Source organism: Callorhinus ursinus, unplaced genomic scaffold, assembly GCF_003265705.2.
Source record: "Callorhinus ursinus isolate GAN/ISIS: 27379988/994484 unplaced genomic scaffold, GSC_fseal_2.0 scaffold20, whole genome shotgun sequence".
Lineage (NCBI taxonomy): Eukaryota > Metazoa > Chordata > Mammalia > Carnivora > Otariidae > Callorhinus > Callorhinus ursinus.
In genome coordinates, this window is record NW_027397082.1 from 25089533 (window position 1) to 25106879 (window position 17347).

General features: G+C 45.8%; 1 protein-coding gene across 1 annotated transcript in view; it reads right to left on the minus strand.

The window, feature by feature from the left end:
- The window catches only part of PDE6C (phosphodiesterase 6C), a 47763-nt gene extending 31987 nt beyond the window's left edge, over positions 1-15776 (minus strand). Inside the window, exons 1-8 of the mRNA XM_073904430.1 lie at positions 15342-15776; positions 8885-9037; positions 8691-8780; positions 7584-7724; positions 6272-6346; positions 5205-5269; positions 5038-5104; positions 725-772 (exon numbers count right to left, since the gene is read on the minus strand). Coding sequence (XP_073760531.1) covers positions 725-772; positions 5038-5104; positions 5205-5269; positions 6272-6346; positions 7584-7724; positions 8691-8780; positions 8885-9037; positions 15342-15776 — 1074 coding nt within the window. The remainder of the gene's footprint in view (positions 1-724; positions 773-5037; positions 5105-5204; positions 5270-6271; positions 6347-7583; positions 7725-8690; positions 8781-8884; positions 9038-15341) is intronic.
- Positions 15777-17347: the final 1571 nt, after the last annotated feature.

Sequence of the window (17347 nt, forward strand, 5' to 3'; positions counted from 1 at the left end):
GTGTGTGTGTGTGTGTGTGTGTGTGTGTGTGTGTGTGTGTGTGTGTGTGTAAGCCAGGCACCGATGGCGCCCCCATGGGGAGAACTGTCTCTATTCCTGACTGACTGTCACCCGGGCTCTAACTGGATAACTGGATGTTTGTTAAAACAGGACACAAAACACAGGCCAGAAGGCAGAAAACTGGCTCACATGCCAGTTTCTCCCCAGCAGTCAGGTGGGGGGTGTGTGGAGGAGACAGGTGGGGAGGGGCATCCCTGGATGTTGCAGGAGGAAAGATAAAACCAAGAGTCTGACAGCAGGAGAGGCCCTCAAAGACCCAAAAATAGTTTTTTCTTTTCCAATAAGCTGCAGGGAAGGACCTGGGAAAACCAAAGGACTGCATCCTGGTGGAAGTACATATACAGCTAATCACTCAGGCAAAGAACACTTAGTGAGCACCTGTGATGTGCCAGGCACTTTTAAGCCCTGGATGACCAGGAGTGGGTAGACTAGAGGAGTGGCAGGAACCACCCCCCCAAATGCTAGGGTGACAAACACCCTGTGTCCTCTCGTCCCCCTCCTTCGCTCACCTCTTCTCCCTTCCCCGAAGAATCTGCTACTTGGTGAATGGGACAGAAACTCGAGTGTGTTTCTCCGGGCCACCTGAGCACGAGGCAGACTCTGGGGATGGGGCGGGGGCGGGGGGGCAGTGCTGATGGGCGAGGCCTGCCTGAGGGAAAGTTACCTGAAATGTGAAGTACTCATCTGTAGGGGCATTCAGCATGTTACATATCTGTAAAGCAAGAGAACATGAAAGTCCTAAAACATCATGTGGCAGAACCACGAACCCACAAAGCAGACGTAAGAAAGAATGCATCGGAAGTGAGGGTTTCCTCCGCGCCTCTCCATGGCTTGCAGGCAAATTATTCACACTGAACCCTGGCTGGGCCAAATTTGCTAAAAACACATTGAGGTTCTCTTCTGCTAATTAAGTCATTGCATGACATTTAGCACAATCTTTGCTCTTTCCTACTCCCAGCCTCTAAGGATTCTTCTTCCAGATTCAAAACAACTGTTCAGACCAAGGAGAGGAGGAAGCTGAGCAGAAGATGGTTCTGCTAGAGCAGGTGGGGCAGTGATGCGAGGAAGGCTCTGTTTCCCTCCCTCCCTTCCTTCCTTTCTTTTTTTCTGATGTGGGATCTGAATTGCAAGCAGGTGCCTACGGGGCAGAAGGAAGCAGCCAGGCAGATTTAGGTATAAGGTAAGAAGTCACTCTGAGATATATTTGAAGTACTGAATTCAGAAACTATTGCTTTCACCCATAAGGACAAGAAATCATTCCATTCTTGGTAATTTTTAATTATCTGTATGTCACATCATATCCACAAATGAGTCTTAATAAAATGCTATAGCTTTGTTTCTACCAAAATTCTAGTAGATATTTAAAATCATAACATTTTAAAGTTGGAAGGAACTTTAATCATTAAGCTTAGCTTTTTTGTCTAAAGATGAGGAAATAGAAGCCCAAAGATGTTAAGAGACTTTGTTCAAAACCATGGGCGGAAGCTCGAAGTGAAGTCTGAGTGTGGGGCCTGGTGTTACCAGTTCTCCTGGTGAGGGGTGGGGAAGGCCCTCATTCGTCAGATCTGCCAATTTCCACGGCTCCAATTCTCCCACCATGGGGGATTGCCAGCAGCTGACAGTTTAACAACTTGCTCATAAAATCGCTGAAACTCTAACGCTGGTGAGCAGGGAGCAGTGGCCCTGTACTGTGAGCCAGCCCGGCTCACAGCGCCTCCGGCCCAGCGTCAGCGCTCGCAAGCAGCCCACGGTGGCTGAGCCACATCAGCTGTGTTTGCGTTACTCTCAGGAAGCAACTGTGCAAGTCTTTCGAAGTTTTTGTTAGCATATACAGCTGAAGAATCGAAGGAATTATGTGTGCCGTCCATTAATTTTATGATCTAATCTGAATGAATTACATGAATTCGCGGCTGAGCATCCTTCAGGTGTGTTTTAAAGAGGCAAAATGTAGCTTAGTCCTCTTTTCTGACCTTTCTACCAACAGTGTCAGTTTTCACCCATCCTTTTAAGGACTCTAGAGAACATCTACAGATGGGTCAAGGTCCTAGAGGCCAGGCTTTTATCTCATATTCAGAAATCCTCGCTTCTCTCTCTGTCTCTTTCTCTTTCTCAGTTCACATGTCTTCTTGATTCCAGCTTGGCTCGATCCTGTATTTAGTGCCTTCAATTCTACAAATGTGCCTAATTCTCATTTTTAATATCTGAGAAATCATTAAACCAGTGCCTGTCACGTCCCATTCAGAGCTGGGATGTACTTGTCTAATGAGAACTCTGTGCATGTGTCCCCTAAGTCCAGAGAGGTCCAGCCTCGGGACTTCTGCGACACCTCACCCTAAAGTATGCCTTTACTCTTTCTCTCTCTCTAACCCTTTTAGCTTTAAAAAGCTAAAAGGAAAAGTTTCAACACTATAGGAGCACAAATAATTGTGATTAAAATTGCAGATCATTTTTATCTAGAAAATAGCATTTAGAAACTCTCGAAGTCCCCATCTCTTAAATGATTAGGTCAGTAACCTTATTTTACAAATGTGAGTGTTAAAACCCAGAGAGGTCAGGGCATTTGCCCGAGGTCAAGGATTTGCCAAGGGATTTGGCCAAGGCAGGACTGAGTCAAGGCACCCAGGGTTCTTCAGCCATAGCCTTTTGCTCTCTTGGCCAGAATGCATGACTATATTACAGAATGCAGGTTCCCCGGGGATGCATTGCTCTGGCTGAGGCTGCTGAAATGTTTGAGACCATTCTTTAGACTAGGGGTTCCCAGCCAGGGTGGTGTGTATAGCCTCTGGTGGGTAGAAGGCAGGGATGCTGCTGAGCACCTTACAATGTGCAGCTAGCTCCCCCTGCCCCCCATAAAGAATCGTCTGGCCCCAAATATCAATAATTAAGTTTGAGAAAATCCTGTGCTAAACACAAAATATGTTCTTAGTAATCCCTGCCTCTTGTAAGTACATCGTATAGTCTGACACCTTTAGGAGGGGAGAGGAGGACTATTAATAACTCCAGCACAACAGGTGTACATGGAAGCTGGCCAGGCAAACTGGGATGTATGTTCACCCTAATTATGGAATCCCAGGAAATGGCTCAAGCTCAACTCTCTGAAAATCAATTCCCACTTTGGGAATGCCAAATTGCCTAATGAGCACTTTGGTGAGAAATACCTTAAACTAGACTTACAAGAGTTTGCCCCCAGTCCTGGGCTACCAGCAGAGCAGGGACGGGGCCTGGGGCGCGAGCTGAGATATGAAGGGCAGGGGTGCAGCATATGCGGGCGATCTGTGATAGAACCGAAACCTGGGAGAAAATCCTCCCCTGCTTTGGGAATCCATCCCTTGGCAAGCTGGTTATATGGCAAGTTGATGACTTGGCAGATTAGCCATTCAGTGAATTGGCTTTTGACACCTTTGCTTTGTCCAAATTGATTTTGGGGGGAAAACCTGTTTCCCTAGGAAAGAGCCTAGGAGAGAATAGGTACTTAAAAGTCGGGGCATAAATCCCTCCACACTGGCATGGCAGCTTTGGCCATATCAAATTTGATAAAAGCTCCAAACAGGGGTCTAGTAGGTAACCCTCTCCAGGAAGCCAAGGACGGGTGCCGATGGTCAAGGAATTTGGCGATGTACTGAAGCTGAAAAGTTGTGGTATCTGTGGACTCAGGAACGAATTGGAATGTTTTGGTCATTACTACTAAGTCAAGAAGGACATTTAAAAAACATTTTGACTATTTTGGAGCAAACATGAAAATATGGTATTTATTTGTACATAGTCCTGTTTATTCCTAAAAGAAATAAGCTTGTTTTTTTCCCTTCTTTCTCTTTTCTTCTCCTTTGGCAAGTCTCTACACTAGAAAAAGGGATCATGTCACCTGTTCGAGGCCACCTGGTCCTGTAACCAGTGAGCCCAGGGTTTAGGCCTCCTGGGAACCCCCAAGTAAAGCCCCTTGACATAGGAAGATCCTTCAGCCACATCCAGAATTTTCCTCACTCTGCTACCATTCCAAACCCAGCAATTTTCACACTAAGCAGAGACCAATTTGTGCCAGTAAAGGAAAACGGGAGCTAACCTAGGTTTTGTTTCCCCTTCTCTCTGACCCTTGAGTGACTCTATTGGTCACTATAATTTACATGCCCATTTACTAAATAATGAGGATGAATGAACATGGTCGACAACACAAGGACAACACTAAAGAAAAACCAAATATGCAAATAAGTGCTATAAATACATTACAGAAACTTGGACTTGTAAAGCGGAAGACAGGAAAATGCCAACATAAAGAAGTGTGGGAAGCACTGAGCTCTCTTGCAGGGAGGAATCTTGATACCAAAAGATGACACAGATGGTGGAGAAGCCCAGCAGGGGAGAGAAATCCACCAAGAGAAGGAAGGAGAGTATGCTGGAAGAGTGGGGAAGTTATGCTGACTCTAGTTCTCTGGCCTGGAGACCTATGGGACCTACCAGAGACCTCTTGTTTGTTGTCTATCCACACCTGACCTCTATTCGCCAGACCTGACCTGCTATCTTTCCACCCGACCTGACAGACCAGGGCAAAACTCTTTACTTCCTTTATCAACTCACTCATTTTGCATGGCCATCAGTGGCAAAGTTCTCCATTTACACATTTTTGTCTTTTGTCAGTAATTTCTCATGCTTCGAAAGTTTTGGCCGAGGTAACTATACTTGAGATCTAATTAAACCCAATACGAATCATAGCCACAGACTTTCAAAGGACATCTGAAATTTGCATGACTGCTGAATAAGAAGTTGGGGGGTTGGATGAATCTTTCTCATGTTGACTAAATATTTTCGTGTAGAGTATGGAAGTCTCTAGTTAACCTCCTTTCAACTGCCAAGATTCCTCTCTCCCACGTCCTGTGCAGGCATGTCACTCTTCCCTCCTGCATTTTACTTTCACAACTGTTCCCATCCCATAACAAATAAGAGTTTCATCCAATACTATTCAAGATTTGAATAGAAACTTACAAATCCATTTTCGGCAACGTATGTTGGCAACCCACTAACAAGAGTCCAGTGGTCTGCAGGGGGTGTCCTTGAGGAAGATTAGAAGAAAGAGAATCATTGCCACACAGAGAAATGCAACATGGGCAAAAACAAAATGACAACTCCTGCCACCTCAGGACAGTACTCACGGAATCACTTTGATCTCTTCTTTTCCGTGTAAAATGTAATCGATGATTTTGTAAAAGATGACTTCCTAGGAGGAAAGAGATTATGAGAACAATCTTATTTCCCAAAGAAAACACTTTTCATCAGCGAACTTGTACTTTAAAGCTCATTTAATTGTACCTTATTTTCTAACCACATTGCTCTGCATAAGTACCACCTAATTACTCACGTCCTGATTACAAGCTTGCAGTACATCTAGAAATACTAGTGGCTGTTTATCTACATGAACAAGCCTGTGGAGCTAAATTTTTTAAAAGTTGAATTTATCCAGACAGCTTTCAAAGGAATCTTGTTTTACTTTTAACTGATCCCTTTCTATTGTCCAGAAATATCTGGCTGATAACTGTAGTGGAACAAAGCATGTAATTTCTCAACCTCGGTCAATGTGTTCCCTTCCCCACTGTGCATTGAACACTTCCCACCTTCCAGCACTGGCTGATTGGAACAGGTGTCTCAGGAACAGGATTCAGCAGTTGCTTCGTCAAAGCTGGGAGGGACTTGAGAACTAGTCTCTCTACTTCTTTGGGCAGATGACAAACCTGAGGCCTGGACACATTCCATCCCAATACCCTCACTTTCCTGTGCGCTGGGAATACGGTGGTGAGACATCATTCCTGCCCTCTGAAGCTTGCTGGCAAGGGGAAAGTAAATCCAATCTAACCCTTGCCTGGAGTTTCCAATCTAGCAGGTTTGAAGGAGGGCCTGGCCACAGGGTGCTCAGAAAGCTAAGCAGGGGACTCTGATGTGTCCCTCCCTCTGGAGAATTACTGATTCACCAAGCCCGGCTATATAGAAAAGGAAACTGAGAAGTGGAACAATGAGTTTAGGCAAGGGCCACCCAGCCAGCTTGGGCAGAGCTGAGACTTGAACCTCAAACTCCTTGTCCAGTGCTCTTTCTACTACTCTGAGGTTTCCCAGAAACTCACAGGACTAGAACCCAGGGCTTCTCGGGCCGGTGCTCTTTCCTCTCTGCTGGTTTTGGCACTCTGTACCATGCACACGTATCACTGAGGAAGATGTTGGCACTTACTCTGCCATCGGGGGTCTTCGGACCTTTATAAGGTTCGACTTCTCCAAGTTTGATTGGCCATTCATCGTAGAATTCCTGAAAGCAATTATATTTAAATATTATTAAACAAACTGTTTCATGACCTACTGTATCTTCTGTGAGTTTCATGGCTTTGCGTATTTTATGTTAATTTAGAATTCTGGAATTTTAGAGCTGAAAAAGACCTATAATTCCCAGCAATACTGCTTACAAACTTGAGACTGTGAACAAGTCACTTAGCTGTTTTCATCTGTAAAACAGGGATAGTAATAGAATTTATACTATAGGGTGGTTGTGAGGATTAAATGAACAATACAGACAGAGCACCTACCTTGACACATAGGTAAAGGGACTCGGTAGCTAGCAGCTTTTTATAGATAATTAAACTAAATCTAAGTAGGTTAAGAGATGTGGCCAAGGTCACACAGAGTGGCCAACAGTGTGGGCTGCCTTACCCAACGTCTATTCTCCCCCTCTTCCTCTTTAACAGATCCCAATTTATTTAGGCATCAGGTAGTCATTTTCTCAGGGAAGATGGGCCTGCACAGCCCCTGAGTGGCCTATATATGGTGCCTGGGATTAGTTGGAGGGCAGGCACACGGCCAGTCCTGGACAGCGGAGAAGGGGGAGAAGTCTGTAGAGGCGCTTCTGGGGAAGAGCATCCCTCGGATGAAAGGCAATGGAAATGATATTTGCAGGAGGTGCCTCCCAGTTTTGTCCTGTCTGTGTGTCACACCTTGAGCTGCAACAGCTTTCTTGCCACCCCTAAGAGGAGACCTCTCCAGCTTGCTGCAGGTGGCAGAGACCTTGCTAGGGGAAAACAGCAAGCCGCTGGGACCTTGATGACTATACTGAGCTCTGAATGAACCAGTCGTAGAACTGCCCGATCTTGGGACTTCTTGTTAAATGAGATAATAACTGTCTTGCTGTTACTTACTGGGTCTTATGTTCCTTGCAGTCAAAAGCACCCTAACCAATACACTCAACCACCAAGTCCCAGAGCGAGGATCGAAGCCCAGCTCTCCTGACACCTGGTCCCGTGTTTATCCACTTAGAACAGTTACTCTGAAAAAATAACTTCCATTCACATGCAGAATAAGCAGTATAAATGATATAGTATTCATTACTTATGTTGAGCTAGGAGACCTCCAACCGAATTAATGAAACAAGATGAGAAATGAACATTATATATATATTGTGTGAATAGTATCCATTTTTTAATGGATCACATTTCATGTGGTAGGTGTTGTATAGACGATTTGAGGGGAGACAAAATGTGTGAAGTGACGAGGACCTTCTCCTTGGTCATGTCCAGCAGTCCGATGGAGTACCGCTCACAATTCAGGTATGCTCTAACTGTGTAGAGTGCTTTGTGAAACTGGCGCTCCACATCTGTGAGCTCTTCAAACACTTTGTTGGCCGACCACATGAGGATCTGGAAGGAGGAATTAAAAAGAAAACACTCAGAACAAAACACACAGTGAAGAGGTAGAGCATTAGCCAAAAGAAAGTAGGAGGGGTCTCCAATAAAAAGAACATGTATCACTGAACAATGCACTTTCATTTTTGAACTTGTGCTTGTCTGACACACTACTCAGATTCTCTGAGTGGGATGATTAGACCTGTGCAAGGGTGAGGGTCTCTGAAAGAGGTATGCCATGATTGGTCCCCATGTCAAAGGGCAAGTGACCTCACCTTGGAAGCAGAGACAGTCCCTGGGCAGAGGGTCCAGTATTGGTGGTGCCCTGGCTCCTGCCGTTCCCCCACTGGGGAGAAAGCCATATGCCTCCTTCCACACATCCTGAGCTACTCAGAGGTAACCTTATCTGGACAGTTGGATAGGAGGGGATGTTGGAAGCCCTTCATCCCCACCCCTCTCCCACCATTGTACAGATGAAGAAACTGATGTCTAGAGAGTGGCCCAGACTGAAGTACTCTGGTTACCAATGTTGTTCCTTATCCCTCTGGCTCAAGGAGGCAACAGACTTCAGAAGAGTGATTGGTTCCTCAAATTAATAGCTTCGATATGTACCAGGAACTGTTAAGAGCTTTGTGTGGACGAATTCATATCATGATCATGTAATAGTCACAACAACCACGTAGGGTAGGTACTATAATTATCTCACAGAAGAAACCATGGCTAGCCAGAATAAAGACGAGGCAAGCCAGTTGTACACACAGATGGAGGAGCAGAGAAGTGGGGGTGGGAGGCAGGGGCAGACCATGACCATGGTGAAGACCATGACTATGACCATGAGAAGACAGCCAGGACTAAAGTCTGAGAATCAGCTCCATGTGCCTTAAACCCCCAAGAGCGATAGGAGGGGTCTGGGCTTGTTGCCTCTGGGTCCCTTTGTCAGCACAGGAAAGCATGGAGTGATGAAGGTCACCTTCCTAGTACCTGGCTTCTTCGGGATTCAACACTGTACAGGTAGTTGGTGTGATGAAGCTTTAGGATGACAGACACAAAGTTGAGGTATCTGCAAAAGACCTACAGGAAGCAAAGAAAAACAAATTAGGTATGATGTCTTTCTCTCCATTAAACAACAAATAAATTTCCTAAGCTTCCAGCTGGATGCCCAAGGTTAGCATTACCTCTTCATCCTGTTTGGAAAATTCAGATGCGTTTACTTTGTTAACTGCCATAACCACGGCAAGAACCTCTTTGCCCATCACAATTGGAGTTGCCAGCAGGTTCTTGGTGACATACCCAGTTTGTTTGTCCATGAAGTCAGAGAAATGGCTGTTCTGAAAGACACATTCACACGTTTGCCAAAGCAGCACAGAACCATGGAGTGTAGGTCTAGGAATGGCAACAGACCATTCTCTCTAGTCCAAACCTTCTGGACAGGTAACCAGGGCCCCAGCACAGCGGTCCCACCCACAACCCCATCCTATGATTGCACAGAGTGAACTCACTGGTTTTAGGACGAGCAGCTCCCACCTGAGCTATGGCCTATCTAGGTGAGGCTGCGGTAGAGCTGGGAAAAAAGAGCTGATGTCACGGCCAAGAGGAAAGTGAGATGCTAAGAGGAAATGGGGTTACAATGGACAGAACGTGTGCAGGGAAGTAGCACACAGCTGGGATTACAGGTGTAGGCGCATGGAGCTCTTCTTTCTAATTATGAGAGTAAAATGTACGTGAAACCAAACAACCGGTACATCATAACATAAAGAAAAAATTAATGACTCCTCAAACTCCTTCTAATCTCGCTCACTTGAGGGAACCAGTGTTAACAGCTTGGTATGTCTCCTTTTTTCCCTTCTTATTTTTTAGAGATTGATTGATTGGAGAGAGGGAGAGAGGGGAGAGGGGCAGAGAGAGAGGGAGGCAAGCCGACTCCTTGCTGAGCGGGGAGCCCAACACTGGGCTCCATCCCAGGACCCTGAGATCACGACCTGAGCCGAAACCAAGAGTCAGATGCTTCATGGACTGAGCTACCCGGGTGCCCCGGTATGTCTCCTTGTATGCCTTTCTCTAACTCTTGGACAAAAGTTTTTCTTTTTTATAAAATTTTCTTTTCTAATTCACACAATGCTTGCATCATATAACAATATTTTATGGACTTCCATCCAGACTCGTGCATATGGGTGTGAATTCAGCCTCTAGATTCTTGCACAATACTGCACAGTGTGGGAGGCCCATGGTCTGCTCAACCATTCTCCACTGACTTAGTCTGCTTATAGTTTTCCCCACTGAAAACAATGCTGTACTAATCATTCTTGCTTTCATTTTTATGTGATGGATTCCCCGAATTGGAAATCTCTTTTGCTGGATCCACAGGTGTATGCGGTTTTTATTTACACAGATTACTTTTATAAAAGGTTGGAAATCTTACTTCCACTGGTCATGTGTGAGAGGATCCTCTCTTGCCAGCACAAAATGCTTATCAGTTTTTAATGTTCTACCAAGCTAACATCTTTCATACATGTTTCTCTCTCTCTCTCCCTCTCTCTCTCCCTCTCTCTGTGGGAGAGAGGAAGTGGATCTTCCCAGATACAAGCCTCATGCAGTAGATGTGAGAGATGATTCTAATATCCTAACCATGGAAAGGGTGGAGTGATGAGTGTGGCAAGGTCCCTAAATGGAAGAGCTTCAGAAGGTCAAGGACAGCGGCTCTTATTAGCTGTGAACTAGAGGATCGCCCACTCTAGATGGGTGTAGACACAGCCTTCCATGGTTCATACTATCTCATCTTTGAACTTGAGTCTCCTTCAACTGGAACTAAACTTTCAGCCTGATTCTGAGACTCACTGGCCAAAGTTAATGGGGTTTTCCTTTCATAGGTTGTATTATTTTCATTTCCTTGTGTTGACGGTGCTTCTGAGATTAGCACGAACCCCTGGAAGCTGGACTCTGTTCAGTTTCTAAAATTAAAAATATGGGAGTCTGCAGTGCTACTTCTGGGCCAGAATCTCACCCAGGGAGCAGGGCTCCTTGGCCAATAGAACTCGCAGCTCAGCTCAGAGCAGCAGACCTGGGCTGTGCCTTACAAACACCTGCAGACAAACTCAGATTTGCAGACCTCCCAGCAGGCCCACCGAATCCTGACCTTCTAGAGTAGCATCTGTCTTCCCCAGGAATCTGTACTCTTAGTGAGTGAATCACTCCTGTGGAGGATCCCTTAGGAATGGTGAGATGCTAAGGGAGTCAGATGCAGCCCCTTATCCCAGATCTCTTTTCTATCTTTCCCAGCGTGGACCCACACAAACCAACTATTTACTTACGAGGCTGCATCACCTAATGTTGAAGAAGGCTCTGGCATCAGAGTTGCCCGGCTAAAACCAGACCCCAGTTCACTAGCTTTGTGATCCTGGGCATGCTACTTAGCCTTTGTGGAAATAAACGCTGATATTATGGACTGTTTAGAGTCCCAGCACATAGAATAATACAGTATGGGAAGAGCACTTAGAAAAGTGTCTGACACATGGTAGGTCCTCAAGGATTACTGGGAAGAGACGCCTGGGATTTTATTGGGCTTCCCTGGATGAGAAGTAGTTCTCTTTTGCAGTGACCATTCTGCTTCTAGTTCTAGCTTTTATAACCAATCCTAACCACTGAAGAAACTAGATGCTCTTAGCCCATGTAGGCCTCCTATGCCCGGAAGCACTCGTTTGCCTGAGGGCCAATCTCTGGCTTGCCCCCCATCTCCCACCTCCAGGCTCCACCTTCAAGAACCACATTTCTTTCCTAACCACCTGATCTGCCATTCTCTCTGCCTCTGGTAACATCTTCCCTGTCAGGTCAGGACGTCTTCAGACTTTGTTAGTTTCTTTCTCCTCATCCACTGCTTGCCCACGGCAGCTCGCATTCCATTTTCCTCCTAATCTATTACCCATTATGGGTTGCGATCACCTTCATTTACACAGCAATCTTGGCCACTAAATGAATAATCAAAATACCAGATCAGATGCACACACCATGGGATGGTCAGGCAGGTGTGTTTCTCTGCAAGCACACTTCACTCGGCAGCTTCAAACTTTATGCTCTTTTATTCTAGATTCTAAACACAAGGAAGTATTCCTAAATTCATTTGGCTGTTTTCAGAAAATGATATACGTTTCAAAAAGTAATGCTTGCCTATTATTGTATCTGAAAGCCCTACATAAAACCATCCGTCAGATGACAGGGTAGGCAAGGTGAGGCTTTCAGGTTCACTAGCCGAACAATCCCTAGTGAAGTTTGCTTGAGTAATTCCTATGGTTCTCGGATTCACGAACTCCCCTGGGTAGACCTTCAAAGATGCCAGTGAAGGCATCTGGGGAACACTGTGTACAGCAGCAGATGGACCGGGCCCCTCATCCAGTCTCAGCCTTGTTAAACTCTGATTAAGTGCCATTATCCCTTGAGACCAGGAGTCAGAAAGAGAGGAGGGAAGGAAGAGAGAGGAGAGAGGAACAGGAGTTAGAGGCACTCTGTTAATTATTGAAAACTTAGGATTTCTCCCATGGTTTCCTTTTAAACCACAGTCAGAAGGAGAACCACCCATAGAGTTAATCAGCAGTTTTCCCAATAGAAAAAGAAATAACCTGAGGAGGTTATCTCTCTGTTTCCTGTCATTAAAAGTTTCCCTGTCTTTAACCTGTTTTAAAAACAGGCGATAATCAGCAACCCTTTTTTTGGCCACCTACGCCCAGCCCCCAAATGCCCCTTGGCATAAATATAATATTATAATAGTTGTCATTTATTGAGCACCTACTAGGAGTCAGGCACTTTATATTCATTTAATCTGTATATTGGTTTGCCTCCACGTCTCAGGTGCAGAAATGCAATCTATCACACAGTTACCTAGCTAGTCTCAAACCCGCATCTGCGCCGAGGTCTCTCTGATGCCAGAGGTCTCACCCTACACCTTAGCTTCCTGGCTATCACCTTCATGGACCCCCAAGGTTGGGGACATCTGGCTCTACCTCTTTGTCTAGGTATGAGAACTCCTTCCCTCACCTGTGCACACATTGCCAACCAGGGAGAAGCCACGTGTGGTCAGTGGCGTGGTAAAAGAGGGAGGCCTCAGAAGACCCAAGTTATGGTCCCAGACCCGCCACATCCTGCCTGATTGACCTTGACAAGATTCTTCCACATACAGGTTGGAAATAAAAATATGCTCCCTCCTTCCTCACAGGGTCTTTGCCAGAATCAAATGAGATTAAGAATGTGAAAATGCCTTAGAAATTGTCAAATACAATGAGAAGCTGAGAATTAGAAATTTCATTCAAACATTGGTTTCCATTTTCTTGCTTTTTGCAGATTTTACCATAGCTATTCAAGTCTGGCAAATTGCAGGGAAGTGGGGGTAGGTGGAGGGTGGAAAGAGTGCTGGACACAGAGTGAAGACACCCCGTCTAGTCCAGCCCTTCTCACTCACTGACCGTACCATGGACTCTAGGAGAGATGCAGCCCCTGTGACCTCAGCTTCCTGTCTGCCCAAGGGAAGAGTCAGCTCAAGAGTCCCAGAGCCCCCGCCACTGAGAATCCCCTGGTTGCTCTGAAATCCAATTTTTCCTCCTGCATCTGCTCACCCAACACACCAGTGTTTTTCAGCATTGACTGCATTTTAGAATCACCTGGGGAGCTTTTTAAAAATACTGTTGCCTGCATCCCAACCCCTGAAAGTCTGGTGTATTGGTCTATTGAGTCTTGGACGGTATTTTTTTTGAAGCTCCAGACTCAATTTTAATGTACATTTGGAGTTGAAAAGCACCACTCTTCTCTTCCTAAGAGAAACATGCTTAGAAGCAGTAGAAATGGAAAGCAAATGAGGCCCTGTCTCTCCTCTGAGCTGAGGAGGGTGTCTGTCTTCAACTTACACTTCTCTGTCCTGCCCGGAAGAGCCAGGAGTCCTTAGGAAAAAAGACAAGGGGAAAACATGGCCCCCCCCCCCACCTCCATTTACTGCCCTGTCCACGCAGTGACGCTCACCATGGACAGCAACACACTAAGGCCACCTGCTCTTTCCAGCCGCCCTCTGCTATCATTCTCTTCTCAACATGCCAACTGGGCTCACTGATAATGTGTTACAACAGAAATCATTTTACCCATCTCTTTAAACAATTTTTTTTTTCAGAAAAAAACTTGCATGTCCCTTTCTTAAGTTTGAAGTCCTAGTAATTTTGGAGATGTCCTCAGTTGGGGACTGGCAAGAAGCATACTCCTGTGAGAAAACCTCAGAGTGTGCGGGCCTAGCCTCCTAATCGAAGTCTGGAGAATTTTGCCTAAAGGGGACAAATCCATCTAGTCACGGGAGCTGTGACAGTCAGCGTCAGAAGCTCCCTGAAACTAGCTTGAGCTCCCTGAAGGCAGGGATCAGAAAGGGACTGAGGACTCTGGTGGCGGATAGCAACCCTTGCACCAGAGGGTTGTGCTGGGCTTGTTTGCTGAGGGTTGCTAATGTTTGATGACTTCTGTGCCTTCTGGATCCGTGCGGCCCTCATCCTGTAATCAGCTTCAGGAGGCATGTAGGGGATTAGCTTCCTGCCACCAGCTGTCCCTGTCCACGAGCGGCCAGTAAACCTTGGCACAGAAGCGGGAAGCATTTCAGGGACACTCCCCATCAACCCCATTCCATCATAAGCCACTGCTCCCCTTCGGTTAACAGCAAAATCATAGTCACAGAACATGCATGTAGAAAAAAAGTTAGCAGGAGAAACCCCAGGCTGGTACCTGTGGTTACTGATGAGCAGAGCAATTATGAGTGATTTACATTTCCTCCTTCTTGTTTATTTGTATTTTTTAATTTTTTTTTTTAATGAACAAGCATTGTGGTAAGAAGGGTGATTTTGTTGTTGTTTTTAAAAGCGCAGAACAACACCTTGTGTTTGCTCAGTATGCTGTTAATCTCAGGAGCATACTGCATGATTGGAGTTGATTCTCGCTAGAGCTGACTTATGGGGGGTTGGGATGGTCGATTGCACTTATCAGCCAAATTTACATTTTTCACAATCCAAATGTGAACATCTGAATTTTCACATGGTATTATCTGTTCTTTCTGCACATTTGGTCTGTAAGTGAAAGAATCCATTTATGAGCCCTGCCGTCCCAGAGAACTGAGTGACCTCAAAGGGTTGTGAGTGAAAAAAAAAAAACCAAAAAACCCCAAAACAAACAAACAAAAATAAGGGTTGTGAGTGAGAGGTGTGAGGAGCAGCTCACGAGTCTCGGCACCAGGCACCTTGCTGATCTCACCAGTGTGGGCTGCTTTGCCACGCTGTTCAGAAGGAAAGTTCCCAGAGCAGGGAGGATATGTAAGGAGCAGGTGTCGGATGCACCAGGCCCAGCTAAGTTTGCCCGATAAGATGCCAAACATTATAAGGGACACCCACTAAAAACCTACTCATTGTTTATCTCAAATCCAACTTGAACTGAGCATCTTATATTTTTATTTGCTAAATCGAGCAACCCTTGGCCTCGGGGATCCCCTCCCCGCTGTTCCTACCCCTCAGGTTATAGCCACGCCGATGCCGCAGGCTGGCCCCTGGCTCCCAGCTCTGCCCACTGGCTCTTCCACGACCCTGCCAAGACATCGGTCGGCCCCACTGTCATCAAGCCACCTACCTTCTGCACATCTGGGACATTAACGGCTTTCTTCGTGCGAGCAACCCAACCCACTATCCCAATGTCCAACGGAAACACAACTTCTCTGTCGGGGACCACCAGGCTGTCCTCAAACCTGGAGGTAGGGGTGATGTCGAGCAGCCTGGAGGCCACCTCGGGCGTGCCGTTGCGGGCCCGGCAGGCAAAAAGGCTGCAGCGGTCAGCCTGCAGCAGCTGGGCCACCTTCTGCAGGGCCCGGTGCACCGTGGGCTCGGCACTGGCCTCCTCCTCCCGCACGGCCAGCAGCAGCTCTTCGCATACGGCCCACTCCGCGGCCAGTGACAGCGGCCCGCTGGGCCCTGGGGCTTCCCCCAGCCTCTTGGCGAAGTACTCCTTGGCAAACTGAGGGTGGTCCTCCAGGTACTTCTCTACCGCCTCTTGGTTGATCTCACCCATGGTGTGGCTTGCTTTGCTGTTCTGGTTCAGAAAACGAGACCCTCAGAGCACCACCTGGGATGGAGGCCCCAGAAGGAACTACATCCTGGTCAAAGTCACTGAGAAAACCCTACATGGCACCTCAGAAGATCCCCCAAAGATGGAGCAGAATGGTTGCTTAGCAGAGCTTTCAAAAAAAAAAAAAAAAAACAAACCAAACTGCCGGTCACTCTTGGGCTGTGACAGAAGGTCTGGCTTAGAGTAGGATTCAGGGAGCACAGGATTAAAGAGTTCTTCAGGACATGCAATCCCTAAGCATTCTTAGCCCATAAGTCCTCAGAGAATCCTCAGAACATCTTAGATCAGCCAGGCAAGTGGCAAGTCGAGGTGACTATTCCAGAAAAATCATTGGACATGGGCTGCTGTCCACAGCAAGGAGAATCATCGATGTATCCATTAATGATAGGACATTAAAATCACACTTTGACTCATTTTTTTTTCATGATAGCTATATAAAGTGAAACTATTAGACCTTGGACATGTCTGGTTATTTATATAGCAACTTTAATTAGCATTTGGGGGAGACAGAAGGGTTTAGCATCAATGCAACATAAAATGGCATATTAATCTTTCCTTCTCTTAAAAGTCCTATGATCATCCAAGTTGCCTGGCCTTCTTTTTCTAAAACCTTCGCCTCTCAATTTCCCTCATTTAAAAGCTTGACCTCGGGAGTGTTTTAAAGGAACAAACCTTAATCTTGTTCTAGAAAGGTGAACATGGCAAAACATTTGCCTGTGATCCAAGCCTAATCAAGCCACAACGTAAACAATAATCCTTGTCAAAAGACATGATTGTAAAAGGCAGCCCATGCACCTGCTAACTGGGTCTTCCTGTCACGCGTATTAGTTTGGATTTTGTTTTGAATAGTAGTGGCCAGCCCCATGCATTTTTGCTTCAAGATACAGTCTGTTAAATCTAGTGGATAAAACCTGTCTTGTCTGTTGCTAGGATCTCTAACGTCTCGGGGTGGGGGGGTTAGGCGTGGAAAAACACTTACCGCTACTTAGTTGTGTTTAATGTTTCGTTTATTAAGCTTTTACATCGATTAAGCACACTTTCCCAAATATTTAAACACTATTATACAACTAATTAGGTCACACAACACATTTCATGAACCAATTTCCTTGAATATTTAAATGCTGATTTCAAACTTCGTCAAGGTCTTCTAGCATTTCAATAAAACTGCAAACTTTGTGGCAGATTCTCCTGAATGAACACACACATTACAGGGACTCTAAAAGTTAGTGTTAGACCCACATTTAAGTCCACTTCAAAGAGAGCAATGCTGTGGGTTTCATTTACTTTGCTAAACTTATCTTGATAGAGTGATAATAGTCTTATCAGAAAAGAAAAAGACATCTGCTGAGGTTACAGGTTCTAGGCCAGTAAACAAGAGGTTCTTGGTCAGAACATGGTTTTCCCAGGGGAACTGAACTCAAACTGGCATTTGTTAAGCTATGTGGCTTCTTTACAGATGAGTTCACTTACCACCTCAAGAGCCCTGCCAAGCACATATCTTTTCTTGTGCCTTC